At 63.7% G+C, this 23,169-nt stretch overlaps 6 protein-coding genes across 8 annotated transcripts; 3 read left to right on the top strand and 3 right to left on the bottom strand.

Moving 5' to 3' along the window:
• Positions 1–2: 2 nt before the first annotated feature.
• CHLRE_06g278114v5 (uncharacterized protein) lies at positions 3–2,194 on the top strand. The gene is made up of 4 exons (XM_001698054.3): positions 3–212; positions 440–763; positions 1,093–1,266; positions 1,523–2,194. Exons 1-4 carry the CDS (start codon positions 60–62, stop codon positions 1,547–1,549), a joined length of 678 nt encoding a protein of 225 aa, XP_001698106.1. The 5' UTR covers positions 3–59; the 3' UTR covers positions 1,550–2,194.
• Positions 2,195–2,253: 59 nt separating this feature from the next.
• Positions 2,254–4,462, bottom strand: CHLRE_06g278115v5 (uncharacterized protein). The gene is made up of 5 exons (XM_043063068.1): positions 4,224–4,462; positions 3,810–3,830; positions 3,511–3,705; positions 3,319–3,355; positions 2,254–3,058 (listed from the first exon to the last, which is right to left on the bottom strand). The coding sequence occupies exons 1-5, from the start codon at positions 4,225–4,227 to the stop codon at positions 2,899–2,901; spliced, it is 417 nt and encodes a 138-aa protein (XP_042923774.1). The 5' UTR covers positions 4,228–4,462; the 3' UTR covers positions 2,254–2,898.
• Positions 4,463–4,516: 54 nt separating this feature from the next.
• CHLRE_06g278116v5 (uncharacterized protein) lies at positions 4,517–10,000 on the bottom strand. Its single transcript, XM_043063069.1, has 10 exons — positions 9,651–10,000; positions 9,298–9,399; positions 8,714–8,842; positions 8,157–8,297; positions 7,525–7,752; positions 7,129–7,246; positions 6,636–6,736; positions 6,223–6,344; positions 5,793–5,882; positions 4,517–5,529 (listed from the first exon to the last, which is right to left on the bottom strand). The coding sequence occupies exons 1-10, from the start codon at positions 9,864–9,866 to the stop codon at positions 5,334–5,336; spliced, it is 1,443 nt and encodes a 480-aa protein (XP_042923775.1). The 5' UTR covers positions 9,867–10,000; the 3' UTR covers positions 4,517–5,333.
• Positions 10,001–10,092: 92 nt separating this feature from the next.
• CHLRE_06g278117v5 (uncharacterized protein) lies at positions 10,093–14,064 on the top strand. Its single transcript, XM_001698053.2, has 7 exons — positions 10,093–10,323; positions 10,697–10,803; positions 11,120–11,240; positions 11,541–11,690; positions 12,479–12,533; positions 12,909–13,041; positions 13,360–14,064. Exons 1-7 carry the CDS (start codon positions 10,210–10,212, stop codon positions 13,496–13,498), a joined length of 819 nt encoding a protein of 272 aa, XP_001698105.2. The 5' UTR covers positions 10,093–10,209; the 3' UTR covers positions 13,499–14,064.
• A 2-nt stretch (positions 14,065–14,066) lies between these two features.
• Positions 14,067–17,452, bottom strand: CHLRE_06g278118v5 (uncharacterized protein). Of its 3 annotated transcripts, XM_043063070.1 has the most exons (8): positions 17,345–17,452; positions 16,965–17,076; positions 16,859–16,894; positions 16,602–16,748; positions 15,932–16,432; positions 15,443–15,732; positions 15,092–15,260; positions 14,067–14,828 (listed from the first exon to the last, which is right to left on the bottom strand). In XM_043063070.1, the coding sequence occupies exons 2-8, from the start codon at positions 16,983–16,985 to the stop codon at positions 14,427–14,429; spliced, it is 1,566 nt and encodes a 521-aa protein (XP_042923778.1). In that variant the 5' UTR covers positions 16,986–17,076; positions 17,345–17,452; the 3' UTR covers positions 14,067–14,426. The 3 variants fall into 3 exon arrangements, with proteins under 3 accessions (XP_042923778.1, XP_042923777.1, XP_042923776.1); XM_043063072.1 differs by lacking the exon at positions 16,859–16,894 and having other exon boundaries at positions 16,602–16,687; XM_043063071.1 differs by lacking the exon at positions 17,345–17,452 and having other exon boundaries at positions 16,965–17,252.
• Positions 17,453–17,542: 90 nt separating this feature from the next.
• On the top strand, positions 17,543–22,704 carry CHLRE_06g278119v5 (uncharacterized protein). The gene is made up of 7 exons (XM_043063073.1): positions 17,543–18,024; positions 18,271–18,349; positions 18,522–18,595; positions 18,792–18,856; positions 19,164–19,960; positions 20,183–20,382; positions 20,657–22,704. Exons 1-7 carry the CDS (start codon positions 17,974–17,976, stop codon positions 20,903–20,905), a joined length of 1,515 nt encoding a protein of 504 aa, XP_042923779.1. The 5' UTR covers positions 17,543–17,973; the 3' UTR covers positions 20,906–22,704.
• The last annotated feature ends 465 nt before the right edge of the window (positions 22,705–23,169 follow it).

Genomic DNA, 23,169 nt, shown 5'->3' on the forward strand with positions numbered 1-23,169 from the left:
CGCTCCTAGCTCTATCTCCGATTCTACTTAACTTACAGACATAACAAGAGCAGCGCATTATGGACCGCGTGCTGGACGCGGGCGCAGAGGCGCTGGAGTCGCTGGGGGCCCAGCTGCGCGCGGGCGCAGAGGGCCTGAGGCGGGAGGACCAGCAGCAGCAGCAGGCGCAGCCAGAGGCTGAGGCTGAGGCGCGGCGGACGGAGGGTCATCAGGTGAGAGGCGCACGCGGCGGTGGAGTTTTCAACCTTGACCCCCGGGTCCCTTCAGTGTTTTGCGGACCGCCGCCGGGGGCAAGCAGCCATTGATCGAAGATGCTTTAGGGAAAACGAAATGCGCAGCCAGCCTTTTCGCTTTCCACTGTCACACTCGGCGCACGCACGACACGCGCACCTAACGCTCCGCCGCCCCCACACTCTCCCCGCCCCCGCTGCCGCCACAGGTTGTGGCTGCGGACGGCAGCACCACCAGCGAACTGTACGGGCCGCAGGGACTGAACGCCACCGCCCCAGACATCAGCAGCAGCAGCAGTGGCGGCAGCCAGCCCCGCCGCCGTGAGGCTGCTGCTACAGCCAGCGGCCGGGAGGAGGAACCGCGGCAGCAGCAGCAGCAGCAGCAGGCACCGGCGCAGCAGCAGGACGGCGGGGAGGCCGGAGTGGGCAGCGACGGCGGGCGTGGTGGCGGCGGCGGCGGCGGCGGTGATGGCGGTAGCCTGGGTGAGGCCATGCGCGGCGCGCAGGAGCGGCTGGCGGAGGAGAGCGAGGCGGTGCGTGGGGTGGGGTGGGGTGGGGTGCGCGCCTTGTCGTGTGTTGTGCAGCGTGCGCGTGTGCGTGTGTGAGTGATGAGTGGGCGTGAATTGCGTTGTCGCGTTCGTGAGTGGCGATGGTGGGAGGCATAGGCAGGCGTATGCGTGTCCTTTGTGTTTGTTTGTGGTTTGCCTCACGCTTACGCTCTCACGCTAGTCGCGGACCTACCTCCTGCCAACATGCGCACAGACCCACCAAACACCACCTCACCTCCACGCGCCCCACTCGCTCACGCTCCTAGCATGATTTCCGTCACGGACTTAACTTGCCACTCACTGCCTGTCTGCAGCTGAAGCAGCGCTTCTCAGGAGGACAGCAGCCCGCGGCGCCCAAGGGCAGCGCCGCCGCCGCCGCCGCCGAGGAGGCCGCCGCCGCTGAGGCCCGGCCTGTGGAGGGCTTCTCACCCGAGCTGCAGGCCACACTGGCGGAGGCCAAGAGCCGCATCGACGCGGAGACCCAAATGGTAGGCCCGGGTGGTGGTGGGGGTGCGGGTGCTCGTGCAGGTGCGGTTGCGGGTGCGGTTGCGGGTGCAGGAGCGGACGCGATAGCGAGTTAGGTGTGCACGTACGTGAAGGCGTGCGCTTTCTTATGACCCGTGCTTGGCTTCTTGGGCCAAGGGCCCGGCGTCATGGTGTCCTCTCGTTCCCCCGCCGCCCCCCTCCCCCCTCCCGCACACGTCACACGCCCCCGGCCCCCTCTCCTGCGTGCATGTCACGCAGCTCAAGGAGCGTTTCCACATGACCTAACCACCGGACGACCAGACGACTAAATGACCTGATCACCGGCCGACGACCGGACGACCGGACGCCCACGACATTAGCTGTCAGCGGGGCGGCACCCGTGGGCGCGGTAATGATGGACAATGTGGCTTGGGAGGGGCGTGAGTGCTGCTGTCTAAGGAAGATGTTAGCAGGTGCCCTGTTGAGGCGTTGAGCTAGGCGTGCCAACTACAAAAAGCGCACGCCGTACTCTGGGCCGGGTACTGCTGTAGCCATGACGTCAGGACTATCAAGATAGGGCCAATTGAACAACCACACCAGGTGTGACGGCACGGTGTGATGGCCTCTAGATGGTAAGGGATGCATCCCGCGTTGCTAGGCTGGCACGGGCGACTTGCTCGGACGTGTTGCAGTGAAGAATGGGAATGTACGCGTGCCTGTAACCACGGCTGACGCACTGCCTGGCCGAATCTATGATTGCGTTTGTGTCGTGGGAGACACAAACGTACGTGTGTGTACGTGAGAACCGAGAATGGGTGTGTGATGGGACAGGGTTCAAGGCAGGTTGGAGAGGTCCCGTAGGGTGCAGCTGATGCCCGTACCCTCAAGCAGACGGCAAACAGTTTGCAATGGCAGAGCAGAAGTGCATGGCTGATCGAACGCCAGAGTTACTGTACCGACAAGTTGCTGGCTGGCTGGAAGTTTGCTGATGCGTGAGAACCGAGAAGGGGTTACGGATGTTATTACAGAACCCACCACCAACAGTGCCTTAAGGCCGGGGCACCGACCGGCTTCTCGCTCCATCAGGGTTTGCATGTTGTACAGCGTCGTCCGTCGTGCGCGCTGGTAAGCAGGTTAGGTCACAAATTAGCCGCCAGCAAGCACTGTTGCTGGCTGACGTTCAAACCATGTGCGTTTTCACACCACTATACGGGTACGTTCAAAGCCTCCCAATCTAGCCAGCCCTCAAAACGACAAAACTTCCCCGGGCAGCCACCCAGAAACAAACAGACACACTCGCAGCAATGATGTGCATACAGTATCAATCAGTATGAGACAAACACCCCGTTGTCGTACGTGTGTGGTCGCCACTTCGTCCAATACAGGTAGGTCACACAGTCACCGCGTCATTCTCCGGCGCTTCCAGAGGGCGCACATCGTCATCATGCTCGTAACTATGCCGTAAACTGTAAAGACCAGCAGCCAAGCGACGCGCAGGCTACGCAGTTGACGCAACTCAGGCACCTAGCTGTACCTGGTGCAGTACAGGGGCCCGTGCCGTCCCGCCTTCACTGCTCCTGCTTGCTCGCCCACGCGCCCGCCCGCCACGCCTCGCCCCGCGCCGCGCCGCACCACACCAGGCCGCATGTCCTGCTCTAGTCCAGCATGAGGCAGCAGCAGCACAGCGCCGCCAGCGCGCCCAAGCCGCAGCACCACTTGGCGCTGTCGTCGGAGTGGTGGCCGTGGTGCTGGTTGTAGTGGTGGGAGGGACCCGAGGGGCCGGGCCCCTGGATGTACACCGGCTGCGCGTACGCCCTACGTGTAGGGGAGCAGGAGCAGGAGGAGAAGCGGGGGCGGGGGTTTGGAGACAGGCGGTTTGGCATCACATCATACAGATACAAAACATGCGGTCGCGCCTGGCACGGGGTCGGCGTGTAGGGTGTGACGCGAGGCTTTACGATGGCCCCGACCGGGGGAGGCCCCGCAGGCGCTGCCCCGGCGGCGCTTCGGACAGCCTGTGCGCACGTCTGTGCCTCCGTGCGCAAACACACGGATACGCGGGCTCGAGCTCTCACCCGGGAGGGCCGGGGGGCGGGTAACCACCGGGGTAGCCTGCAGGTGACGAAAGCACAGGGCGCAGCGTCAGCATACGCACGCGCCACTACACCCCGCCCTCCCAGAAACCCCTGTACAAGCAACGGTTTTGGCCTGTGGGCCGATGGCACCCCACAAACCCGCGATGCATCACTGCAGTATCGCACACGCACCAGGCGGCGGCGGCGGGCCCTGCGGCGGGTAGCCAGGAGGGGCGCTGTAGGGCGAGGGGTAGGCCGGCGGGGCACCATACCCGGGGCCAGGAGGGGGGTAGCCGGGTGGGCCCCCGTAGGATTGCGCCGAGGGGTAGCCGGGCGGGGGTGGGTAGCCCGGTTGGGGCGGGTAGCCCGGAGGTCCAGCGGGATAGCCTGCGCGTGTCAGCGAGGCACTGGGCGTCAGATAACGGTGAGCGTGGCCCGGTGTGGTCATAGAGGCGGTGGACCCAGGAGCCTTCCGATACCCATCTACACACCTGGTACGGCCTTGTTCGGGTCTGATCCGGACGAGTGCAGGGGGAGGGAATTCATCGGGAAAGAAGGGGCACGAAGGTGGTTACGCGCGGGTTACGAGTTACGCCCGCTGGTGGCTGGAAAGCCCACGGCTATGCGGCAATATCACCCCGGCCTGAGACAGCATACGCCCCAACCAGGTAAATGCGACGCCTGGCAACGTGGAGCGCTCGCAGCTTTGGATTCACATCCGTGCAGGTGGTTCGGGCGCGGACACGCAAAGTCTGCCCGCTGCTTTCATCCCGGCTGTAGAGGTAAACGCAGCACAATCTCAAGCTGCCCCCGAGGCCCGACAGCAGCTGGCCGGCGAAACGACAACGTCAACGCCTGCATCAACTCGTCCACGCACGCAGCATCGATATCCAGGCTCGACTTACCCATTACGTGGGTGCTATGTGCTCTTTGCGCCGAGAATTAGGCGACCAGTCCAGTGCAGGTTGACGAAAAGGCCAGCAGTCTCCAAGTCAAACACGCGCAATAGGGCTTGCGCTTGGTCGATAACCTCGTTGAGTATATCGCAGCAGAGGCCTCCCGTCCGCAGTGGTGTGGGTGTGTGGTGCAAAACTCTAAGCTGTTCCCTATCACAGCCAGCGCACACGACAAGCAGCAAGGAAACAAAATCTGTGTAAGCAGCGGCTGGAGTTCTGATGTAACTCATTAGGAGCTGCACGTAGATCCTCGCCTTCTCGTCAAGCGCGTGCCCCCACCTCCCAGTCTGCCACCCACCACTTCACACCTTTGCTTCCGCGTCCCCCGCCTGCCGTCACTGTCACAACCTCCTAACGGTCTCCTTACAAACCAACGCTTGCCTGACCCTATGTCTACACGGACGCACTTGGGTACGCGCATTCAGGGGCCGCCACGCACCTTCAGCCTGCTTCCTCTCCCCCTCCGCTCTACGGCGCAGGCAGCCCTGGGCTCCCTCTGCCTCCCCTGCCTCAACGGGTCCTTTGAAACCTCTTCACTCACCCCGTCCAAAACCGCCGCCCCGCAGCGCTGCCATTGCAGAATATCACAGTAGTACCGCGTGTGGGTTTTGGGACTTCGAAAATCCACCAACGCTTCGTTGCCTGCCTAGCATCCAGGCACCGCCGGCGCGGTTGGCCCCGCAGGGTGCTGTGACTGCTTCACCACACACGTGCAACATCGCTTATGGCAACTTCAAGGTTTTGCACAGCCTCCGGGTTCTATTAGCTGCATTTGCGCTTGCCTGATGTGGAAACAGGTCACCTCAGCCCGTGCTGCCCTGAACCGCCACAGCGACCCAACCATGCACAAAACAAAGCATGCAACGCATGCTCATGCACCGTATGCATGCGTGACCCAGCTCGCAGCTGTGCATTGGCGCCAATGTATAATGCATTTGAAGTGGCGTCGTGCGGCTGCGACTCAAACTGTGCTAAACTCCGAGGAAACCATCCCTCATCCCTCATCCCTCACCCATCCATCCGCACACGCACGTTCTCTCTCCTTTCGCCCCCACCCCGTCACCCCTTCACCGCCGCCGCCCGCTGCCGCAGCTCTGTGCTGCTGATGTCCATCCGGAAGTCCGCCTCCGTCAGACCCAGCGGGAACAGATCCGCCATCTGGGTCGGCACCGACACGTCAGCCAGGGTGAGGAAGCGGCCGCTGGCGCCGTCCCGCCGCCCCGCCACCACGAAGCTGCAGCCCGAGTGCCGGAAGCTGCGTGCGCAGGGTGGGTGGGGTGAGGGGATATGAGGGTTGGTGATGAGAGCGGGCGGGGGTGTGGAGGAGGCGCGTGGAAGCGGCTCATGAAAGGAGTCACTTGGAAGCATTGCGGGATCAAGTGAAAAACGGCATGCAACAGGCACTGCGATGGGGCAATGTACAGTATAACGCCCCCGATTTCCTGGAATCTCCGTCTGTGCTGCTCGCCTCCTCCACCCCTGGGGCCCCCGCACCCCGTCCCCACACCACGGCCTCACCCCGAGTAGTCCAGCAGCATCTGCATGAGACTGTCGCCGTGGTATTTGGGCATCACCAGCCGCACCGCCGTGTCGTACCCCACCACGAACCTGAGGGCACATAGCAGGACCGAGACGAGGGAAGGAGGGGGAGTGGAGGAGGAGGGGAGATGGACGAGGAGCGGAGGGGGAGGGGTTACGTGCCCGAGACAAACAACAAAAGGTCTCATACAGTCATCAGAAGAAGCAGCGGGCAACAGTTGTGTTAAAAAACGAAATAAAAGCCCGCCCAGACGACGCCGGAGTTACACGCAACAGTTTTGTGCGTGTCTTGGTTGCAAGGGCTCCAACGCCGATGGTCCGCAGTAGCACCAGGCCCAACCCTCCCGCTAACTCCAGCTCCCACCGCCCCAGGACTCGTTTCCTCCCTGTCTCATCCTCCGCCGCTCACCGCGCGGCATGCAGCAAGCCGGCCTTGTCGTTGAAGCGCGGCGCCCTCGTCACCACCACCGGCAGCCCCGCCGCCACGAATTGCGCCACACGCGCCCGAATCTCATCGAGCCCCAGAAGACCCTGGCGCCAGGGGGGGAATGCAGAAGTGGGGAGCGCGGACGTCAGTTCCAAGGCCAAGGGAGAAGCGCGGGGAGGTGAAGGAGGAGGCGAGGGGATCGGTGATCAGTCGAAGCCAATTCCAAAACGCGGGGTACCCGACGCTCTGCTAACCCGTAACCGCCCTCACCCAGCTTTGCTTTCTCGCGAAAGAGAGTGGAAAGGAATCCTTCCCCCGCTGCCTGTGCTCCGCTAGTTTGGCTTGGTTTGGTTTAATTTGGGCTGGTAATTACAACCCCGCCCGGCCCTGCCCACCTTGTCGGCGTTCTCCACCGTGAGCTCGAAGGCGCCCTCCAGCTGCCGCCCCGCCGCCTTGCTGGCCGCAGCCACCGCAGTCGCCAGCAGCTGCTTGTGGCCTTTAGGGGTGATGTGTGTATGTGTGTGTGTGGGGGGGGGGGGGGTTGGTAGGGGGTTGTCGATACCAGCCCAAACTAAACCGAACCCAGTGGGGGTAGCTGTCCAGGAAAGACGAGCGGGATGTCGCAAGGTTGAGAGGCGGCGGCGGCGAGAAAAACGGGGAGTAGGTGAGGGGGTGGTGGCAGCGGGGGAGCAGCGAGGGGACAGCGAAGCTGTGAGATGCAAGGCCAGTAGCACCGCCTCCACACCGCCCACTGTCCCACGACCCAGAGCCCACGGCTTCGTGCCCCCGGCCCCCGCGCCTGCTATAATACTGTTCCTGGCTACACCTTCACTTCTTAAACAATCATGAATGTACCCCGCCCCCCCCCCCCAGCCAGGCCCCCCTCACCGTCGTGCAGCGGGTTGAATGAGCCGGGCAGGTACACCCGCCCCGGCCGCGGCGCGTCCACACACACCTCCGCCGGCGCGCCGGACGGCCCCCCGCCCGAGTACTCCACACAGCGCACCTGCGCCGCGGCGGGGGGGGGGGTGATGGTGGGTTTGGTGTTTCGGCATTGTCGTTGGTATTGGTGGCTCGGGGTTCCCTGCCCCCCCGGGAACGAACAACGTTACCCCCCCCCCACACACACACCCCTCACGCAAGCCTCTGCCGCATACCACAAATCATTCCGCCGTATCCTCGATGCTGTGCTGCAAGAGGCCTTGCAGAGTATCGTACAAAGCCATGCTCGTCCCCTGTTCCCCTGCCTCCCGCCCCTGTTCTACCTATTTCCCGCGCCCCCACCTCCCCAGCCAGCAGGCGCTGCAGGGGGTCGCCCGCCGCCGCGCAGTCGTCGTGGAGGACGTCCGGCGCCTGGGGGGAGGCTGTAGCAGCAGCGGCTGTAGTAGCAGCGGCTGTAGTAGCAGCGGTGGCTGTAGCAGTGGCGGCGGCGGCTGCCGCCCCCTCCCCCTGGGGCCCTATGAGTGGCAGGGGGAAGTTGGCTGCGTCCACACCGGAGGCCTCCGCCAGGATCTGACGCAGCACGTGGGGGGGGGGTGTTACACGCATTAAGTTTACGAAGTGAAGTCGTAGCCAGATACAAAGGTACACAGTAGTGGGGAGGGAGGGGTATCCGTTGATTGAGGGGAGCCCACAGGGCCTGACCGTGGGGCCACACCGACTTCACACACCCAAACACACAAGCACGCATACACCCACACGACCGGTACCAGCAGTACATTCCTTCCTGTGCGCCCTTCGTAGCACACACATACACTCACGCCCTTCACACACTGCCTCCCCCGCCTTCCGGCCCCCGCCCCCTCCGCCCGACATCGTCGGTAATGATCGTTGTTCCCCCCAAAAAATGCCTACCGTCTACCACTTCCTTAATTAATCATGAATGTAAACCCCCGCCCCTCCCCGCCCACCCGCACCTTAACAAGCAGCCTGCTGACCAGGTCGTCTTCGCCCACACGGCTGCGCGCGCCCTTGCTCAGCGTGAGCGACACGCAGCGCCGCCCGCCGCCGCCGTGCACCGCCACGTAGGCGCGGTGCTCGCCGCGCTTGAGAGGGAACTGGAAGGGGGTGTGGTGCGGTTTGAGGGGTGGGGTTGAGGGGTGGTGGTGGTGGTAGCGGGGATTGGGTTTGTTGGCAGGGGCGCGGATTGAGGAGAGGGGAGAGGTCAGCCATAAAGGGCAGCAGCGCACTGGCCCCTGGCGTCGCTGGCTTCAGATTGGAGATGCCACGGACACACCCCTTCTTTCCAGCACCGCAATCAGTTAACTGTGCCGCCCCACCCTCCCCTCAGCTCCATCTACACCCGAGCACGCCCCCACCCGCGCGCTTGCCACGTCTCCGGGCCTGACACTGATCCCTGCCATCAGACCTTTCATACCCTCTCCCCTCTCCACTCTCCACCGCCCCGCCGCCCAATCGCCACCCCGCTCCCCCTACTACTCCACCCACCACCGGCACCACCGCCCTCACTCACCGTGGCCAGGGCGCAGGTGGCGCCCACGCCCACGATGCCGTCGCCGAAGCCGCTGAGGGCGGCGGCGCGGCGGTAGGCGGCCTCGGCCATGGCGGCCGCGGTGCCGGCGGAGCAGAACTGAGCCGGCTCCTGCGTGTGCAGGTGGAGGCGTGTGTGTGTGTGTGTGTGTGTGTGTGTGTGTGTGTGTGTGTGTGTGTGTATGTGTGTGTCTCTGTGTTAAAGAGCACAAGGAAAACGTTGTGTGTGTGTGTGTGTGTGTGTGTGTAAGAGGCGTTCGTGCGGCAGGCGCGCGCACGTGTGTGGTTGGGCGGGGAGGAGATTCCTCTTCTGATTGTTTGCCAAGCTGCCTGCGTCCAGACTTGGTTGGTTTGGGCTGGCAGCTGATCGTCACCGCACCCCACCTGACAATCCGGTCGGGACCAATCGCGTACATGGGCATTTGCCTTTACCCAACCCCCATACGCGGGCCATGCCCGGTGCAGGGCACACCCACAGTGCCCCCATCCCCGCCCCAAACTTTCTCGTTGGGCCCGGCCACATAACCCCCCCCCCCTCCCGTGCCCCCTTCCCCACCCCTACCCCACCTTGCCCCCCAGCACCTCCACCAGGCTGTCGCGGGCGTACGGCACCGCCGCCTCCAGCACCGTGGCCGAGGCGCCCGGCACCGACAGCAGCCAGGAGATGGACTGCGAGCAGGGCAGGGGAGAGTGGCGAGTGGCGTGGCTTGGCGGAGGGGTCACGTGGGGGTGTGGTGAGATGTGCGTGGTTGTGGTTGGAAGTGAAGCAAACAGGGCGGACGGGGCGCAGCTTAGACTCTTAGCGTGTTGTGCCAGCTGTAGAAGGATAGAAGCAAGCGCATACTACAACGTGACCACGGTGACACGCGTGGCAAATCTGCGGCACCTTGCCCCGCTGACCCCGCCGTTTTCCTCCTCACCTGCACCGCACCGCCGGTTGTGTACACGACTGCCTTTGTGCGACTGGCGTGAATTCGCTTGATAAGCGACTCGACATCCGGGGGAAGCTCCTGGGCCTGAGCAACCGCCTGTGGCGCGGCGGGCCCGCGCACAGCATGCGATGCCGCGCGAACACTGCCCGGTGCTGCTGCCGCCCAGCGCAGACTGGCGCATTGCGCCTTAGGCAGCACACGCATGATGCTGCCGGTGACTAGGGAGGTCGTGGCCCGGAGAATATGAAGCGGGAGAAGAACTGGTTTTGCAATGGCGCGCAACACTGACTTCATGAGATAGTTTCAACTATGAGCAGAAGCGCGCCAGTGCCGAACGCACAGCGGCTGTTTTATTTTTTTGCGGGGAGTGAGTCAACGAGTTTCCTTTCGAATGCATTTCCGGGCCCAATTCGTGCTTCCTACTGCGCTCTTTATGTGGACTAGCCCCTGAACCCGCTTTACCTACTAGATAGCTCTTGACTCCATGCTTGGACAGCTCAACAAGGCTGCCCGTTTGGGCCGGCCCGCTCCTGCAGCTCGACGGGCCATGCGCGTGCGATGCGCAGCTGTTGCCGCGCCGACACAGCAGAAGCTCATTGCGCTGGACTTTGATGGCGTGGTGTGCGACTCGGTCGGGGAGAGCAGCCTGTCCGCCTTCAAGGTGCACACCTCGAGCTGGCGTTGCGTGCGGGTTTCGGGCTGCACGAGGCCTTCTGAGCCGTCCGCCAGGGCACAGCTGGGGGCCCTGCATGCAGTCGCTGCAGCACTGACGCAATGACCTCATGAATCAACCTGGGATCGTCAGGCCGGCTGGCTTCAGTACGAGTGTACATACGGGCAGAGGGCGGCACAGACGCCGCCTCACGCGGGACTTGCTTCCGTTTGCCACTTAACCGCCTCCCCACGCATTCTCCTCCCCCTCCCCCCCTCACCCTCCCAACTCCCATACGTACACACACATACACCCCTCCACGTCCCTAGCACCCCAACCAACGAACCAACCAACCGCACACGCACACACGCGCCACCCCCAGGCCGCCGCCATCCTGTGGCCGCACATCTTCGAAACACCCGCTGCCGAGTCCCGCAAGGGGGAGCTGGTAGAGAAGATGCGGGCCGTGCGCCCCGTGGTGGAGACCGGGTGAGCGCCGGTGCTGAGCCTGCTGGGCCGGGGGGGTCGTGGGAGGGGGCGGGCAGGGCGGTCCGGGTGTGGGCCGGAGATTGCGCGGCGCCGGAATGGGCGTGTGCGAGTGGCGTCATGGCGTGTCGAGCGTGTTTGGTGTCATAGGTTTGCAATGGTGGAGTGAAGCTGGCTGCCTGCCCTCAATCTCACATCTGCATGGATGATGAATCCCGCCGCGCTCCCAACCGCCACGTTGTCCGCATGCCAGCAACACGTTGTCCGTGTGATGTGGACAAGTTGCCCCAATGACGTTTGTTAATGTGTGCGTGCACAGGTATGAGAACATCGTTCAGATCCGGGCCCTGTACGAGGGCGTGTCGGTGGACGACATGCTGAGCAGCTGGGAGCACCTGCTGCCAGCCAAGATGGCGGAGTGGGGGCTGCAGCGAGGAGACGTAAGAGAATGCGTGTGTTTGTGTGTTTGTGGGTGGGTGGGGCGGTAGTTGCGAAGAAGCGGGCGCAGCGGAGTAGCGGGCGTGGAGGGGGTTACATTCTTGATTAGCTAAGGAAATGGTAGACGGCGGGGGAGTGTTTTCACCTGCCCACGCCACTTCTCCCGTCCGAGGCCACAATCGTCCAAAGCACGGGATTGAGAACACTGCCCTCCCACACCCATGACCCACATGCGCACACACATACACGTTCTTGTGCTTTCTTAGCACACCCCTACACACGCGCGGCCCCCCTCCCTCCAGATGGTGGAGTTGTTCGGGCGGGTGCGTGACGACTGGATCGCGGCCGACCTGGCTGGCTGGCTGGCGCCCAACCGCATCTACGACGGCGTGGCGGACCCGGTGCGCACGGCGCTGGCGGCACACCACGTGTACATCGTCACCACCAAGCAGGTGAGGCCGCGCGCGTGTTAGCACAACGAAACCGGGAAGCGCCCATGCGTGCGTGTGCGTGCGTGTGTGTGTGTATATGTGTGTGTGTGTTCAAGAGCAGAAGGAAAACAAAGCGCAACGACTGTTTGTGTTAAAGAGCACAAGGAAAACGTTGCGCAAAGACAGTGTATGCGATGCAGCAAAGCGACGGTTTACGGATGTATGTGTGTGTGTGTGTGTGTGTGTTTGTGTGCATACCTGCTGCTGTGAGCCGCCGGTCTTACCAACCGGAAATCGCGCAACCCCCGCTACTCTAACCTCGAGGGGGGATTAGTGTCCACACGCTCTCAAGGGTGCAAACCCATGCATGTGCTCACGGTACCGTGAGGCCCAGGCACTCCTACGATTCCTAGCTCCGCGTCGCTACTCCTGGCCGCTAGACTGTTTGTGTGTGTGTGTGTGTGTGTGTGTGTGTGTGTGTGTGTGTGTGTGTGTGTGTGTGTGTGTGTGTGTGCGTTTGGTGCTGGGAGGATGAGCTGTGAGGCGCAGCCGGGACTTGCAGCGGTCGCGGCAGGCGGCTGTGGGCACAGGGAGGCCCGCCTGCCCGAGCAGCCCAGTGCAGCCCACCGCAAGCGAAGCGTAAGCGGAACGCCACCGAACCCGCCACAATCACACCCCACCGCCAGCCGGGCCAGCACCCGCCACAGTCCCATCCTCGCCACAGGCGCACCATCACTGACAGCCACCACATGCAACCCTAACTCGCCACCCACCGCCGCACCACTGCGTGCCCGCACCCACCGCCACAGGCGCACTACACAGAGATCCTCTTGCGCGACATGGCGGCAGTGCCCTTCCCGGCAGGTGGGCAGCGCAGGCAGCGCAGGCAGCAGCGCGGCGCGTTGGCGTGGGCATTGGGGTTGGGGCCTGCTGCTGGGCTTGCAGCCGCGCCGTCTTGCTCGCAGCCCGACCTGCCAATGCTGCCGTGCTGCCCACCCAACCCCCGTGGGACCCCCCTTGCCACCACAACCACCACAACCACAAGCACCACCACCACCACCACCGCCACCACAACCACAACCACCACCACAACCACCACCACCACCACAACCACAACCACCACCCAGCCATCTCATAACCAGCAGCCTGCCAACCCCTCCGTCTCGTCCTCCTCCTTGTCCTCCTCCTCCCCACCCCCTCCGCCCTATCTTCCGACTCCTGCTCCTCCTGCTCCCCCAGACCGCATCTTCAGCCAGACCGTGTCGGGCCGCCCCAAGGGCGAGGTGCTGGCCAACCTGGCGGCGGCGCACCCGGGCGCAGCCGCCAAGATATTCGTGGAGGACAAACTCAGCACGCTGGAGAAGGTGGCCAAGTGGGTGCCGGGCGGGTTGCTGGGGGGGGGTGCTGGGCGGGGTACTGAGCGGGGCGCTGGGTTGGGGTGATGGGTGGAGTCGTGGCTAAATCTGAGGCTGAAGCGGGTTGAGGACTGGTTGCGAGGGGCGTTGGCCCGGCTGCTTGGAAGAGGCGGAGCTCTCAGGACGAATAGCGGACGCGAGACGTTCACACGAACAGCGGCGCTTTGTGCATGTCCCGAAACACAGAGGCCTTTGACACCTATTCCGCCACTACCGCCACCGCCGCCGCCGCTGCCGCCCTCACTGCCTGTCTTCACCCTTCCACACGTGCGCAGGGACCCCTCCCTGTCCGACTGGAAGCTGTTCCTGGTGGACTGGGGGTACAACACCCCCGCCGAACGCGCCCGCGCCGCCGCCCACCCCGCCATCACCGTGGTGGACAAGCAGCAGTTCGTGGAGCTGCTGCAGCCCTGAGAAACAGGAGGAGGAGAGGGAGGAGGAGGCATGTGGAGGGAGGAGGCGGAACAGGAGGAGGAGGCGGAGGCATGTGGAGGGACGTCTGGGGGCTGTGTTGCGTAGTTGCGTCACTCACTTCTGTCGCCTGGTGTGATCTTGTACGCGTGTGTGGTGCTCCTCGGCGTGCGCTTTGGGTGATGCTGATTGCTTCGTGAGTTTCGGGCTTGTGTATGACTGTATGGTCCAGGTGAGGAAAAGCACAGCTGCAGATTGTGTGGTTGTGCGTGTGATCTGATGTCGTAAGAGAGAGGTCATTGCGATGAGCGCTATGGTGGTAGCCTCAAGAAGTGTCGTGCAACATGAATGCCAAGTGACTGGGTGCGGTAACTCGGCTCGGCGCATGTAGGCGACGTTGACGGCCGTTGCAGGACTGCTGCAGGACTCGTATGGTGCTAGTTTGAACTGCGCTACTGCGGTGTGCATGGGTGTGTTTTGGTTCCGTGCATACCGGGTGCGGGTGCGGGTGAGCAGCTTGTGTGGGGATGAGGCTGATGGTAGGACTCGACATGGACTATGTTACATTCAGATCAGAGTGCCTGCAGCGTTGGCATTCCACACATGCATGCCCCGCGCCGGCTTAGTCCCTGGGCAACACACCTTTCCTTCATTACCCCGTACAGCCCTGACTGCCTCCCAGGCCAGCAATACAGCCGTACCTATGTACTCAGGCTGTACCGACTATGTACTCACTGCATTTCACCCCAATCCCAAACCCATAACTGTAGTAGGGCTGCCGGCATAAGACAGCCCCAATGCGTGTTCTGCAGCAGGGGTTCCCTGTTCCGCGGGGTTATGTACTGAATGTGGCGTAGAACCGCAGCGGTTCGCCTGCACCAACAGTGACACATACTCTCCTTGTCACCGCCTGAAGCCCTGAGCTAGTAGACTACTTGAAGTGCACCGTGATGGTGGCGCGTCGCATGCTGTGGCACCAGCCCGGGAACGCCGCGCACTGCATCAGCCGCAGCTCATACCCGCCTGCTCCCCCTCCCCCGCCCGCCGCCGCTGCCGCCTCGCCGCCGCCAGCAACCGCCGCCCCGCCGCCGCCAACCGCCGCCGCCCCGCCGCCGCCGTACACTTTCTCATTCAGGTCCTGCACGACCGCGCTGTCCGGACCCTGCACGACACGGTGCGTCTGGTAGTTCCGGTCGGCGTGGCGGTTGGTGAACAGCCGCCCCGGGTCACCCTGTCGCAGCGGCTGGCCGTTGGGCGGCCCCACCAGCACCAGCTCGCCCCAGGTCCAGCTGTTGCGGTAGCTGCCACGGTCGGAGGGGTAGCTGCTCCAGCCCTGTGGTGGTTGTGTGTGCGCGTGTTTGCGCGACGGAGGGTGCGTGAGCGAGCGTGCGAGTGGGCGGCACCGCAGGCGGTGCCAAGGCCGCGAGGAGGTTGCTGTAAGTAGCGTAGCTTGCGACGTTCCGCACTTCCGCCAAGTCGCTTGGCCTGGCCGGGCTGGGCTACCCCGCCCGCTACCGCCGCCGCGGCACAGAAATGCCAAGCGGTGCTGCCCCCGTGCTCCAACGCCCGCGTCCAACCAGCCGCGCCCGGTCGCACCTGGTCGTGTGCCTCCGCCTCCACCGCCACACTCGTCACCTCCGCGCGGCCGCCAGACATGGCCGGCAGCGGCGCACACAGGTAGGCGCTGCGGCCGTTGTGCTGCTCCCGCTCGCCCTCGCGAGTGAAGGTGAGGCACTGCCGGAACCCGAGCTCGACCAGCACCCGCCTGCAGCACACAGGCGTACCGTACACAACAAGGCGGCGGGCGGGCGGGGGCTTAACGTTGCGGTGCACGGCCCTCGCCCGACACCCGCTACCAGCGCAGCCCTTCACAACAGGCCTTGGCCCCCGTGCAGCCCGCCTTCCAACGCCCCTACACACCGCCGTCTGCAGCCCACACTGCCCCACCTGACGTGCTGCGGCTGCGGGCTGCACGCCGCCAGCCACTCGCAGCTGCACAGCGCCGCCACCAGCGCCTCCAGCTGCCGCGGACCCATCACCACCACACGGCCCAGGGGACCGCTGTCCTCCAGGCGGGGGCCACCACCACCGTCACCACCACCATTACCACCACCAGCATCAGCGGGTGCAGCAGCCGCGGCAGGTGCCGCGCTGCCCGATGCCGGGGCGCCGCCGGCGCCGCCAGCGCCGCCAGGGGCTGACGATGCAGTTAAGCAAGGAAGGTGCTGCAGCTGCGCCTGCACGGGGAACAGATGCAGGTCAGTGGCGGTCAGACGGGAGCCGGGGCCAAGGTGCCACACACATCACACAGAGCAGCTCAGCCCATCCTGAACGCCTGCAACTGCTGTTTCCTCCTGCCCCATCCTGCTGTTATTTCAACCCCGCTGGCACCAACCACGGCGTTCCCTAGTCCCCCTCCCTCCTTCCGGCACGCACCTTGCTCAGCCTCCTCTCCCTGTCCTGCCTCCTCAGCTGCTTCCGGCCGCCTGCCTCCACAAACGCCTCCAGCGCCGCCCTGTCCGCCAGCACCACCCGCACCAGCTGCAGCTCCGCCACCACCTGCAGGAAACTGCTACAGCCCAGGAAGTCAGCCGCAGCCGCAGCCTCATTTGTAATTGCGGTTGCGTGACCTGCCAGGAAGGCGGAGAGCCAAGCACGCCAGGCCGGGCCTGCTGCTGCCACTGCTACTGCCGAGCCCCCAGCTGCTACTGCTGCTGCTTCTGCCGCTTGTCGCTGCAGCGCCCACTCATCCAGCAGCCGCAGCCCCAGCGGCGTGATAGCGGTGGGTACGGCCGGGACCACCACTGTGCGGGCAGCTGCGGGGGTGGCGCTGCCGGCGTGGACGTCCTCCCCGACCAGGTCTAGCAGGTCCCGCACCACGGAGCAGGTGAGCGCCAGGGCCAGGGACAGGCTCACGTCACGGTCGGGGGCGCCAGGCTGCAGCGGGGGGGAGCGGGTTGGTAGCACAACAGGTGAGCAGCGGGCGAGGACAGGGCGGATGCGGACGTACGTGCCGAGCAAGGGTGCTGGGCAGCTGGGGAGTGGCGGCACGTCGGCCCTTGTGAACAGTTGTGGTTTACAGATCTGCTGAGGTGTGACGGCTCACCACTTGGTCGGGCTGGCGAGGCGCGAAGGCGAAGGGCGGTGCAGAGGCCGCAGGCTCGTCTGGCTCGCTGGCTGCAGGCACATCGCCTGCGGAGCCAGCGGGTCGGGCCTCGCCTCGGCTGTCAATGTATCGGGGCTCCGTTTGCCACTTATCCAGCGTTTGAGGCTTTTAAGCATTTCACGGTATGGTCTGTGACCAGGTAAGGCTGGACTGGGTGCCGGGCGCGACGATGCACAAGACGCGACAAGCGCACGAGCCTTCCTGGAGTCAGTACCCTTGGGATAATATGGGAGCTGCAAAGTATAAGTGGAAAGCTCAGTGCAATTAATGGAGCGCTGACTGAAGCGTTGTTTAAGAACCCACCCGGACGAAACCGGAGTCCATTGCGCGCACGGTCTGGTGCGTGGCTTGATGGCGCGCCCATTTCATATGTGCCTTTCACTGACGTCCATAATCTGTTTACGTGGTTGGGGACCTGCGACAGTGGGCCAAACGGCCGGCAAAACACAGCACCAGACAGCACCGCCCCTGGTCCGGTGCCGCGTGAAGGAAGGGAACATGTATGGCGCCATAGGGGGTCCCTGTCCCTTCAATTGTAATTCGCATCCATAGGGGGTCCAGCATGGGTAGGGCCTGTACCAAACGACAAGTACCATTTCTTACTGCATTAGGATATTAATGTACTATATAGGAATGCGTTGGGGCCGCGGGTGGATTGTAACGCGCGGGCACCGCGGGCTCACCGACAAACCCTGCCGGCCCGTTGGCGCAGCCTTTATGTCGCGACGCTCTAGTTTTGCAGATTGGTTCCAAATTTTGCATTATCCAGCATGAAGAGGCGTGCCCTGGGGTTAGCCTCCTTCAGAAAAGTGCGAGAAGCTGCATCATGCACCCTGGTCTCTCCCCCCGCCAAGATTACTCACGTCAAACAAAGCACCAAACAATTGGCTGCATACTTTGTGACCTAGTGTAGCGGCGCAACACAATTCAGGCAGCCTTGACTGGGTTTTCTAGAACAAGTCTTGCCAAGTGGCGCCGCGGCCTTCGTAATCAAATGACTTACAGACTCTGTTACCCGGTATAGCTATTTATAACGCGACCAGGCGAACTCTGCGTAGTCGCGACTATCTCTTAAATAAGAAGCGGTGTTTGAACTGGCTTGACTAGCGTTTGGATGGCAACCAGGCTGGTTGCGCTGCTGACAACTATGGCCGGCTCAGGAAGTGCGCAGGCGCAGCCCGGGAAGCTGCCCAAGCAGCCGAGCGGCCGCGTCATTCCCGGTGTTGACAAGAGCCAACTTGCCGGCCTGCAAGCACGTTGCCTACTGGCCGCGTGCATTGCGCTAGCCGGGTTTTTAGTTGTTATGCTGCCAATGCTGGTCCTCCTCGGGCTCTTCATTGCGCCCGCCTGGGTCTGCCTCGAGGTGCGGCGGCGTTCGCTGTGCAGCGCTGTGGAGGGGGATGGGGCGGGGGCGGCAGTGCGAGGACGACAGAATACGCTGCAGATTCTCCAAGCAGGAAGTGGAAAGTGGCGCATGCACTGTCTCCGGAGCTTTGTTATGCTGGGGGCGGGGTTTGTAGGATTGGCAACGTGTGCCTGTGCACCTCTCGCCAAGCTACCTACCTGGCCGGGGTAGTCACGGCCGTTGCGCGCCCGTTTCCAAATGCAGGCGGCATTCTTCGTGTGGTGGCAGAGGGCTTACGCCCACCTTAACCAGCAACCCAGTCTGCACCGTCCGGCGGATCCCGGTGAGGCGCGGCACAGGGAGCTCCCAACTGCGGTGCTCACAGGAGCTCCTGCTCTTAGTATGCCGTCGGCGGCTAGCGTGTGCGACCGCAAATGGACACGTAGACGTCAAGAGGAGCAACATACTTAGGGGCGCCGCAACCCAACTGTACCCACTCCGGCTTTCCCTTGCAGAGCATGCCCGCCGCGTGTTTGACCGGTTCATCAAGGACCAGGCAAGCATCTCCAAGTACATCTGCATCAAAAATGTGCGTGGCTGTGTCTCACACATGGGCGCAAGGCTGGGCGGATGGACCGCACAGCGTGCTCGGGAACGCAGTAGCTGCAACGGGATGTGGGTTGGCGCCTTGGCGGGAAGGTCCTGCACCTGCATGCCCAATTGTGCCGTAATCTCAGCGTCGCGCCTGCGCCTGCCTGTTCTCCATGCCGACGCCGCCACCACAGATGCTGTCCAAATGGTATTGGGGCGTGCCCGCGGACAAACTCACAAAGCGCGACGTTGAGAGCCTGTGAGTCGCGGCCGTGTTTTGCAATCGGGGCAAGGAGGGGGCATACGGGCAAGAAAGGGCAATACTTGAGCAGGCAGGTGCGCCTGCGCGGCTCTGCGCGGCAGTAGCTTGCGTGTACGGCTAAGCGTCCGCGTCACTGGCAACCAGTCCCCGTCGTAGGACCCGCCTGAAAGAGCCGCACCCACCCGCCTTCGCTCCCGATCTACAGCCTCCTCTGCATAAACCCACAACCAACATGCGTACCGCCTTTACCGTACTCCCTCCTCCACCTCCTCCTCCTGGCTCCTACTTCCCTTCCGTCCCACAGCCTGTGCTACGGCTTCTGGTACCGCAGCCGCGAGCAGATGCGGGCGGACGGGCTGGGTGACGTGGCTGACTCGCTGGTGGCGGAGCTGGAGGCGGCCTGGGGCGTCAGCTTCAAAGACGACGCCGACGCCCAGCCGCACCCCATGATGGCGCACCTGTGGCAGCCGGTGCGCGCCTTCTGGCGGCCGCTGGGCTTCTACGTGGCCATTGAGCTGCTGGTGGGGCTGAAGCACGTGATGCTGCTGGCGGCGGGCTTCAGGCCCTACATGGTGGGCGGCCTGCGCTACTACACCTACGGCCTGCCGCCGCTGACGCCCGCCCAGGCGGCGGCGGAGCTGGTCGCGGTGCAGGTGGGCACCGCCAGGCGGGAGCGGGAGCAGGAGGGCCACCGCCAGGAGCAGCAGGCGGCGGCGGCGGCGGCGGCTTCACAGCGCCGTGGCGGCGCCGGGCGGCGCGAGGCGGAGGCCACGTCAGCTGCGGCGCCGCTGCTGTTCCTGCACGGCGTGGGTCTGGGGCTGCTGCCCTACCTCAACTTCCTGCTGCAGCTCAGCAGCCTGGGCCGGCCGATGGTGGCGGTGGAGGTGCGGCACCTGTCCATGCGCGCCTGCTCCGAGGTGCCGGAGGAGGACGAGGTGGTGGACTGGGTGTGCGCCGCGCTGGACCGGCACGGCGTGGCGCGGATGCACGTGGTGGCCCACAGCTACGGCACCTTCATGGCCAGCCGGCTGGTGCAGCGGCGGCGGGCGGCGGTGGCCAGCCTCACGCTGCTGGACCCGGTGTGCTTCATCATGTACAGCGGTGGGTTGGGTGGGAGTTAACTCTGAACCAAGCCCATAAGGGTTGAGTGGGAGTGGGGCAGTGGGCTGGTGGGTGGCTGGCTGGGTGGGTGGGGCGGACGGCAGGCAATTGGCAGGCGGGTGGGTTGGGCAGAGAGGCGGGTGGGCCGAGCCCCGGCCGCGTTCTTACAACCTTGCACTACAACCGCCGCGACCCACATCGCCGGCCTGTCCCGCCGCACAGGCAAACTCATCTACAACTTCGTGTACCGCAACCCCTGGGCCGGCGCCTCCTTCCTCACCTGGTTCATCGCTCGCGACCTGGCGCACTCGGTGTCCGTGAGCCGGCGCTTCTACTGGTCGCTGCTGAACTTGTGGCCCGACCAGCTGCCCGACCACACGCTGGTGGCCATGGGCGCGAGGGACGAGCTGGTGCCGGTGCCGGTGAGCGGGGGGAGGAGGAGCGGGGGACGCTGGGGAGGCGGGTGCGCGGGGGGGGGGGGCTGCGCAGTGAGTGAGCGGCGGCTGGGTAGGGTGGCACGGGGGCTGCTGTGTAAGGCCTGCCGTGCCTCACCACCATGCCGCGCCATGACCACGGCAACCCCTCGCTGCCACCTACTTCCTGTGCACCTGCTCCCTAACTACCACCCTGCCCGCCTGACCTCTTTACTCTCCACACCCATGTCGTGTCCTGCTGCCCAACCTACCCAACCTGCAGGAGGTGCTGACCATGCTGGAGGCGCACCCCGACACACGCGTGCTGCTGCACCGCAACCACCGCCACGCCGACTTCATCAAGGACCTGCGCTGGCAGGCGCGCATGGTGCAGGAGGTGGCGGAGCTCATTGCGGGTGCCTGCGGCGGCGGCCGCATAACGCACGCGCGCAGCGACAGCGCCAGCAGCTATGAGGTGATGGCCGGGCTGAACGGCGGCATCAGCGGCGGCGGAGCGAAGAAGACCAACTAGCTGTTGCGGTGAGGTGGAGAGGGCGAAGGATGGAGGCAGGGGATGGAGGAGGGGACATGTGGCGGAATGGGGCTTGCCGAAGTGCCGTGCCGCAGGCGGACGGGCGGCGGGCTTAGGCGTGTTGCGTGGAAGAGCGTATGGGGAAGGAGTGGGCATGGCTAGCCCATAGCGCTGGCAGAATGCAAAGGCCGGGCGTAGCATATTGCGGTGCATGAAGATGAAGTGTGCTTGATCCCTTTGTATTGCTGTATGGCCTTGCCGGGGCAGGGCGTGCTGCCGCCACTGTGAAAGAAACAAGTGTTGCAACGAGGCCGTATATGGCGGTGCGTGTGTGTGCGTGTGTTTGATGCCTGGACGTGTGCTCGGCATCGACGCTTCAGGAAAGCCGATGCAGAGTCAACGCGCTGGGGTGTCCATGTGGATTATATTATGGGCCCGCGTGCTCGTAACCTTGCATGCTGATTGTGTGCGCGTGTACTTGCAGTGAGCCAGGTTGGCACACGCATGAGTGTGGGCGGGCAGCTGGGGGGCGAGAGCGAAGAGAGTGACCTGGGCGGAAGCACTGGCCGCTTGCGTGTGACTGGGTGTGCCATCGAAGAGCAACGCTGATCGAGTACTCACCAATAGCACCTCGTGTGTGTGTGCGCTCGTGTTCTCTTGCGGCCCCTGGGATAAAGGTGACCTGATTGATTGTGGCATAGAAATACAGAAGTTCTGCTCTCTGCTGTTGTTCTAGCTTGTGTAGCTGACATGGCGTGCTGTCTTGTGAGGTGCCCATGGCATGGTCAGCCACCGATGTTGAATCTGTGGCCCTCGATCCTGAATGTGTGGCTCTCATTCATTTGTGAGTTGTGACCAACAATTTTGTAGGCGTACCGCTTGCCTGTGAGCGTAGGGCCGGAGCATACACGCATGGTAGCGTGACTTGTGGGCGTAAGAGCAGGGGAGGCGTGAAAGCTAGCCAAGGCTTGGACCTATCTCACGATCTGACGGCGTGTCAACTATAATGGGCCTGCGTTTCCTGCATTCTTGGACGACGAAATATTGTACGGGGAGTGTTGGTGTGGGGCATGAGATTCACTGCGGCTCTATGTGGCCACGTCCTGGTCGCAGCAACGTGAAGTACGGCATGTGCTGCGCGCCAAACCGCCCGTCGGGTGTTGTTCGGCGGTGCGTTGCTACCGTACGTTTTGTTCGCAACTGCGGGGGACTGCACGGCGGGGCTGTGTTGGGCGTGGAATAACACGAAACACCTTGTACGCATCATCGTGCTCTGATGACATACGATGGCTGGGCATCAGAGACAGGTGCCTAGGGCCCTAGGCTACGTCACTTGTGCAACACAAATGCCAGACGCCTGTCCAATACATACTGCAGGGTCGAATGCGGGTTTCCCGCTAGCTCATGCGTCGCTTGCACGCACGGCGCAACAGTGATTGATACGGGAAGGCAGCTGTGTAACCCGCGTCACTGCCGCACGGTTGGAAGACATACAGTGCCCGTTTGTGAACGCCTAAACGTCCGTGCGGGTTGGAGAGTGGGGGTGATGAGGAAGTGCTCAGAGCGGGGGCTAGGGCACGGTGCGCCGCGCCTCCGACGCGCGTGAAGGGTAGACGGAGCTGCCATGCCAGGGCCTGCCAGGGCCAAGTTGGGAGGTTATGTGAGGGACATCGATGTGCGTCGCGGGTTTGCTGCTCCTTCACCTCCACACTTCAAGCAAGACGTCGAGTCTGAGGTCCGGCCGGGCGAACTGGAGCAGAGTCAGGCGACGCGAATGCAGCGGTTACCGTTACATGGCAACAGCCAGCAACAGCCGCTGTACTCCTATCCCATTCCGACGCGCCCAAAACCACCTCGTTATCGACGTGCTTTAAGAAACGCAGTTGTTGATGATTAGGTTGGGCTCGATACTCTAAGAAGAGCAAAAGGAGGGTAGTTGTGAAGCTTACACACGGCGACGCAGCACTCCGCCGGTGAACGACTTGATGCTGCCGTCAGCGTCCAATCTGGGCTCCGACTGGATTGCAACCGTGGGCGTTTGCCCTTCCGCCGACATGGCGGCGGCGCATCAGCAGCAGGCCCTGGCGGGCTGGGCTGTGCGACAGTGGCTGCCGGAGATGTTGCGACAGCAGGTGCAGAGGGACGCGCCCAGCGTCGAAGCTGCGTACACGTCAACCGTTGTGATTTTTGTGGCTTGCAGGGGCCTGTGGTCACCTGCAGCTGGTGAGCAGCTGCGAGGCCGCAGCGTCAGCCGACCCGCCTGC

Source organism: Chlamydomonas reinhardtii, chromosome 6 (assembly GCF_000002595.2).
Source record: "Chlamydomonas reinhardtii strain CC-503 cw92 mt+ chromosome 6, whole genome shotgun sequence".
In the NCBI taxonomy this organism is placed as follows: Eukaryota; Viridiplantae; Chlorophyta; class Chlorophyceae; order Chlamydomonadales; family Chlamydomonadaceae; genus Chlamydomonas; species Chlamydomonas reinhardtii.

Coding starts and splice junctions, on each gene's coding strand:
- CHLRE_06g278114v5 (XM_001698054.3), top strand. CDS start 60: ATGGACCGCGTGCTGGACGCGGGCGCAGAGGCGCTGGAGTCGCTGGGG. Junction 764..1,092: donor TGGCGGAGGAGAGCGAGGCG/GTGCGTGGGGTG, acceptor GCCTGTCTGCAG/CTGAAGCAGCGCTTCTCAGG. Junction 1,267..1,522: donor TCGACGCGGAGACCCAAATG/GTAGGCCCGGGT, acceptor CATGTCACGCAG/CTCAAGGAGCGTTTCCACAT.
- CHLRE_06g278115v5 (XM_043063068.1), bottom strand. Junction 3,356..3,510: donor GGGCCCGCCGCCGCCGCCTG/GTGCGTGTGCGA, acceptor CGTCACCTGCAG/GCTACCCCGGTGGTTACCCG. Junction 3,059..3,318: donor CCGCCCCCCGGCCCTCCCGG/GTGAGAGCTCGA, acceptor CCCTACACGTAG/GGCGTACGCGCAGCCGGTGT.
- CHLRE_06g278116v5 (XM_043063069.1), bottom strand. CDS start 9,866: ATGCGTGTGCTGCCTAAGGCGCAATGCGCCAGTCTGCGCTGGGCGGCA. Junction 9,400..9,650: donor CAACCGGCGGTGCGGTGCAG/GTGAGGAGGAAA, acceptor CCCTGCTCGCAG/TCCATCTCCTGGCTGCTGTC. Junction 8,298..8,713: donor CCACCTGCGCCCTGGCCACG/GTGAGTGAGGGC, acceptor ACCCCCTTCCAG/TTCCCTCTCAAGCGCGGCGA.
- CHLRE_06g278117v5 (XM_001698053.2), top strand. CDS start 10,210: ATGCGCGTGCGATGCGCAGCTGTTGCCGCGCCGACACAGCAGAAGCTC. Junction 11,691..12,478: donor ACATCGTCACCACCAAGCAG/GTGAGGCCGCGC, acceptor CCACCGCCACAG/GCGCACTACACAGAGATCCT. Junction 13,042..13,359: donor ACGCTGGAGAAGGTGGCCAA/GTGGGTGCCGGG, acceptor ACACGTGCGCAG/GGACCCCTCCCTGTCCGACT.
- CHLRE_06g278118v5 (XM_043063070.1), bottom strand. CDS start 16,985: ATGGACTCCGGTTTCGTCCGG. Junction 15,733..15,931: donor GGGAGAGGAGGCTGAGCAAG/GTGCGTGCCGGA, acceptor TTCCCCGTGCAG/GCGCAGCTGCAGCACCTTCC. Junction 15,261..15,442: donor CCGCAGCCGCAGCACGTCAG/GTGGGGCAGTGT, acceptor TGTGTGCTGCAG/GCGGGTGCTGGTCGAGCTCG.
- CHLRE_06g278119v5 (XM_043063073.1), top strand. CDS start 17,974: ATGCTGGTCCTCCTCGGGCTCTTCATTGCGCCCGCCTGGGTCTGCCTC. Junction 18,857..19,163: donor AAGCGCGACGTTGAGAGCCT/GTGAGTCGCGGC, acceptor TCCGTCCCACAG/CCTGTGCTACGGCTTCTGGT. Junction 20,383..20,656: donor ACGAGCTGGTGCCGGTGCCG/GTGAGCGGGGGG, acceptor CCCAACCTGCAG/GAGGTGCTGACCATGCTGGA.